This window comes from Hoplias malabaricus, chromosome 2 (assembly GCF_029633855.1).
Source record: "Hoplias malabaricus isolate fHopMal1 chromosome 2, fHopMal1.hap1, whole genome shotgun sequence".
Classification (NCBI taxonomy): Eukaryota; Metazoa; Chordata; class Actinopteri; order Characiformes; family Erythrinidae; genus Hoplias; species Hoplias malabaricus.
This window is the reverse complement of record NC_089801.1, coordinates 65,394,900-65,400,788: the sequence shown is the minus strand read 5'-3', so window position 1 is coordinate 65,400,788 and position 5,889 is coordinate 65,394,900. Positions and strand designations below refer to the sequence as shown.

The 5,889-nt window shown below is 40.4% G+C and overlaps 1 protein-coding gene across 1 annotated transcript; it reads right to left on the bottom strand.

Moving 5' to 3' along the window:
* Positions 1 to 475: 475 nt before the first annotated feature.
* etaa1a (ETAA1 activator of ATR kinase a) lies at positions 476 to 5,663 on the bottom strand. The gene is made up of 6 exons (XM_066660501.1): positions 5,237 to 5,663; positions 4,405 to 4,548; positions 4,235 to 4,308; positions 3,782 to 3,891; positions 1,978 to 3,689; positions 476 to 1,026 (listed from the first exon to the last, which is right to left on the bottom strand). Exons 1-6 carry the CDS (start codon positions 5,418 to 5,420, stop codon positions 896 to 898), a joined length of 2,355 nt encoding a protein of 784 aa, XP_066516598.1. The 5' UTR covers positions 5,421 to 5,663; the 3' UTR covers positions 476 to 895.
* Between the last annotated feature and the right edge of the window lie 226 nt (positions 5,664 to 5,889).

Sequence of the window (5,889 nt, the reverse complement as noted above, 5' to 3'; positions counted from 1 at the left end):
ACCGAGTTTAGCAAGACAAGCTAACGTTAACTAACACCACCATCTACGTCACAGGCAAGACGCCTATTAGAGTTTCCGAACACCGTTGGGAGGGGGACCAACAGTCTTTTAAACCTTATTCCTTGAATTAGTAAGAAATAACATGTTTTCTAACTATCAATAAACACAAGTTAGGAACTCAAATTCCACTGTATTTATTTGTTTGACACTTTCATAGAGCTGGTGCTTAGCCTTTAAGGCCTAATATTTCGATAAAATCACTTACAAGTAATTGATCAACACATGAACAATCAACACATCTAGAGTAAACCTAGTGGTTGCAAGCCCAGGATTTTTAATGCACTGTGTACTTTGCATACCAAAAACAAAGCTTGAAAACAAGACACCCACATTTCACACAAGATTAATTTTTAGTTCTTCAAAGAACAGGAAGAACACAGGATATATTTTTTATTATTTTAAAAATAAAGAGCACATAAAATGTTCAACAGTTTGAACTGAAATATAAATTATACATTACATTATGAGTGCATTTTGCGGCTTGCATCTCTTTTTTTCAAATATGTACAGGGAGAGAAAAAACATTTAAACAAATTAGAGAATTTAGGACATTATCAGTAAAGTAACTAAAAAAAAAAAATCCAGCCTACATTTAGACAGAAAAGTGCAGCTAATCAAGAACTAAGTGGCAGGTGAAAGCTGTAGCAAAGGAAGGCCAGCTCGAGTACTGTCAGATAACGCTTGATGTTTTTTCTGCCAGAGACTCTAGTTTCCCAAGTGGAAAGGAACAGTACCTTATCAGACTCAGGTGTTATAGTAAACACAACTGATGGTGGCTGCCTGTGCCCCAGCAGGTCTTCTCAGGGTTCTTTCCTCCTGGTGATACGGTGTGGTATCATATCGGAGGGCGGAGGCTCTGACTGCTTGTCATCCTCAGTCTCCTCCTCTCTATGGCCTGCTGCCTCTTCCTCTCAATCTCAGCATCACTGCACCTGCTGCCCACGACAGCCACGGGCGCACTGAAGTCTGGAAAAACCCAAAAACCCTAGTCAGATATCCTCATGCATTTGTTATTCTGCAACTGCATTTTAATTCTTTCAAACCATACATACATTCATCCAGAGGTTAGTTTTCAGACTGATTAAGAACTGGTAAAGATCATTCATAATCAATCTCTTGTAATGACTGATCCCAACATTACTTTATTTTAATTCAGGCTCATACTACATTGAGTATATGCTCAATTGATATATGAATAGCTGCCCACTGCTCCAGGGGTGTGTGTGTGTGCGCTCATTGTTCCTAGTGCACCAAGTGTCTATGTGTGTGTGTGTGTGTTCACTGCAATGGTTGTAGTAAATCCATTGTTGTGCAATGACAAAATAAAGCACATTTCCATTTCAAGCACATACTACCAAAGGTATTTTTGCTTCTATGCTCCCCTACAGTTGTAGAGAAAATTTCACTGCTACAGCACTGTTCTGAAATCAAGGGGGAGGGTGTTTTTTTCCTACCATCTTCTGCAAATTACATAGTGTGGTTTCTGCAGTGCTGAGCCCACAGTAGCAACGACAGAGGCCCTATTCTCCATTTTTCAGCTCAGTGAAGCATCACAATGATTTTAAAGCTGTAATTCGAAGGCAAAAATATTATCTAGTGTCTCTTTAAAACTTTTTATTCCAGCTGCTCTGCAGTAGTTCATTAACTTACTGTTTGAAACTTCCTCTAAGCTGTGTTAAAAGAAAGTCAATATACAATATAACAAATCAATCCTAACACAAATGTCAAACTTTTACAGCTTCTTGTGCATAATTATTATTATTATTATTATATAATCAATATATGTTATGTATATTATGTAACAAATGTTACCAGAGAATATGATACAGATTCCAAAGGTTTGAAAGGCACTGTACACATCTAAACATTCACTAGTTACCACTAGAGCTTAAAAATAAATGGATAGAAAGGAAATACCTTTGGTGACAGCAGCTGTAGAATTAAAGGTGCTGTAAGGCTTTCTGAACTGTTGCTCATCTAGTGCTGATGACTGGTTGAAAAATTGTTTAGAAGTTATAACATGGCTCTCGCTGACTGCTCCTGAAGTGTTTTTAATATGAGTGACTTTGTAAGACGCTTTACACAAACTACTGGAAGGGTCCATGCTATCGTCCACTGTATTTCCCACAGGTGTGCTCCCGTATTTAAGTGCGTTGGATGGTTGGAGGACAGGTTTCTGTGAATGCAATGAAGTGCTTGTGCTGAAACCATTCTGCTTGCCAGCAGCATTGCTAATATCACTCCAGGGGTTAGGTGGATGTGGCTTGACATACGCCCTGCTAGATATAGGGGACATGTTAGCAATTGTGTTTTTACCAGACACAAGAGTCCTGCTCTGAATGCTGTTGTTCTTTGTTGTCGTCTTTGCAACAGACTCAGAATCAGCTCTAAATACGTCCACGCTGTTGCACGCTTCACAAAACATGTCATCATCATCTGCTCCATCGTCCCAGATGTCATCCGAAGCGCAGATGGAGTCCAGGTCCTCATCCGCGATGTCGCTGAGGGTGTGTTCTTCTGTGGGAATTTGGTTCTGCTTCTCCTCCATGGCTTTAGTGCTCTTATCAAGCCAGAAAGTGGAAGGTGTAGTAACTAATCTGGATGAAGAAGTAGATCCCAGTGAAGATTTAATCCCAGTTGGAACTCCCCTTTTTGGGTCCTGTGGCTGGCTGCCAGTTTTAAATACATTACACTGCCGCTGGTCTGAATTTGACATATTCACAACTGGAGCCTGGCTGGAGGGAGGAATTAGTCTCTGTTGACTGCTCCGCACAGGTCCTCCAGACCCAAAACCGTTAAAGTTGCACTGTTGACCAAGCTGAAAGGTCTGCCTGCTTTTGAGCTTTTGCTTTAGCCCTTGCGATGAGCCATCTTCTACTTCATAGCTTGCTTTCTGGTGCTGGTAAATGCCATTTTTGTTCTTGATTAAACTACTGCCTTCATTTGTGATGATTTGTTTCTGGGTGGAGCTGTGTTGAGGGGCGGTGAAAAGCTGAGGGTTTTGTGTCATCTCCAGCACCAGTGAGTCGTCTAGTAAACCATCATTGGTCCAGTCATCATCAAAATCATCAGCGCTGCACATTTGCTTATTGTGGTTGTGAGTTACGGTGGCAACAGAAACATTATCAATACCAGCTTCAGAGGCAACATCCACTCCAGCAGCATGACTTTGATATCTGTGCGTTGTTGTGAAAGCAGGAACATTAGTAGCACACACTGCTAAGTCTTCATGTGTTCCATCGGTGCAGTTCACATTCACAGCTGCTGTACCCTGGCTCGTTTTAGAATGGCCGCTCCAACCCTGGCTGAGACATCCACTGATTTGCTGTGTAGATCCATCAAAAAGCAAGTCCAGATCATCCTCCATTTCCTGCACAAGAGCCAAATCGCCCGTATGACTGTTATCACCAATGTTTTCAACCTCCTCCAACCCTTGCAATGCTCTCGCAGCTACAGAGTCGTCCTGCGATGAAGGTGGTGAACGGCTCTCATCATTAAACAGCTCTTGGTCCTCGTCCATAGCTTCCACAGGGTTCTGCTGCCTGATCTGGAGATGAGCTTCATCCTGCTGGTTCATGTTGAAGTCAAACTGCTTCGCTAGTTTCAGCAGATCGTCCACAACATTTGGTCTGTGTGTGCAAGCACAAAATATAAAGTCCTCAGGTATGTAATGCAAGCATTACTAAACAATAAAAAATGAGTTATGAAAGAATAAATGGACCTTGCTGATCTGGGTTTGGTCCTGGGCCCTTGAACCTCTGGTGTGCAAGGAACAGCACTGTCTCCAATCCACTGCAGCAAAGAGGAATCTGTCTCTTCAGGCCTTGTACTCTAAAATCCATAACAATGACAGACATTTAAATCCATAACAATGAGAATTTTTTGTATAAACTTTATGTAATTACTATAATAAAAATATAAATAGTTTGTATAACATCTTGTATTGCAAATTATAATATATTTTAAACCCATTTTTACCCTTTAACATGCCAAGACGAGAGAACAACCTCTCACAACAATTACAACTTCAGCAAGACATGAAGTGGTAAACAAGAAAGCATTTGAGACACATGGAAATAAGTGTAAACAGTTGTACATTTCACTGTCCACTTTAGAAACCATGTAAATACAGTGTAACCATAAGGGCAGAGTATGTTTGTGTTTAAATTAAAACCTTGGGAGCAATCCGGTTGACAATTTCTGATATGTCCACCAGTTTGACATTTCGAGCTCTTCTCCGTCCTCTTCCTGGGAGGAAAAAGACAAAAACAAAACAGGACATCAAATTCAAACTACTAGCCAATAACCTGTGTCTGCGTCTGATGCCATATGATCTGCATATACCGTTTCTGCAGGGAGTCGCTGGAGAGTTTGGATCCCAGATGATGTCATGCTGACACTCAGAATCATGGTTTGGAGACTCATCATTAGTCGAGCTTCTGAATCTGCCCTTCAGATGGGTGGGCAGACGGGTAGGAGTTTTGAAATCTGATCAGAAAAAGACACACACATACACACATTAAAAACATTCAATTATTCATTATCTGTAACCACTTATCCATTTCAGGGTCACAGTGGCTACCCAGAATCACTGGGCACTAGGCAGGACACAGCCTGGAGGCTGAATGCCATCAAACCCTCACAGCAATGTTCCAATGTATAAGTCAATTTTGTTGTTGTTGTAATTTCAGGCATACACAGTGTGTATCATGTGTGCTTTCCTCCAGAACAAAGGTGCTACTTAAGCAACTCACAGAAGGCTACATAAATTGTATGAGTGCAAATATATTTAATAATGTAAGACAATTACAATACAAATAAACAATAATAATAATAATAAAAATATAAATGTACAGGAGACAGTGCAGTTTTTGTTGTAAATTAAATAAATTAAAGTAGACTATATGATTTTAGGAGGGAACAGAAACAGAAATATAGCATAAGCAATAATGTAACGTATGTAAAGTAATAATTTAGCAGCAGATGGATGGATGCAGAGATAACATGTATAAACTACTTTCTACTTTCTAAAAGATTAGAAGCTTTAAGTGTGTGAAAGTGTTTAGTAATAAGCAGATTGTCCTCCTTTTAACACAGTTATCTACAGCTTCTACTCTCCAGAGAGTAACATCGTGACTGTTGATTCTGGATATAGCTAAATAAGTCTCAGATTTACCTGGTACAGTTTTTGGAGGCTCCTGAGAGTGGGCTTGTGTCGAGCTGGTCCTCGGGCTTCTCTTTAATCTGTTAATTCTAGGTTTATTTTGAACCGGAGTTTCTGACCCGTCGTTGCCCTGGTCTCTGTGTTTCTGCTCCGCTGCGCCTCTGAGACTAAAACCCTTCTCCTTTCCCCGCTCCATTCTGTCTGAGCACTAACCCCACCCTCGGAACACATTTAAACGTAGATTTAGAAATCTAACGGATTAATTTGTACTACTTAAAACTGAAGTATATTAGTTAAAACCGTTTATTTTGCCCTGAGTTTTATTTGTTTACGATTTCAAGCTCCCCGCCAAGAGCGGGTTCGTTCCCATGAACCACTGCGGGGGGACGTTCGATGACATAGCAACTGCGCAGCGCTGCGCAGAGACAGAGGGAACAATCATGTAGTCTCAGTTAATGCATTCACTCTTTCGTTCTTTCATTCGTTTCTTTTTCTGTAGGTTATTTAACAGAGGTGGAAAGTTAGGTCCAGAAAGTAAAAATACTTGCCAGAACAATTTTGTTTAAATTTCCCTGCCCCTCTGAGGCAGGTCTGTCTTTACAAGGGAATCTGCAGAGTATATTTACATGTTTTGTTTTTTTTTTACTTTTGCCAGTTTTAAGATT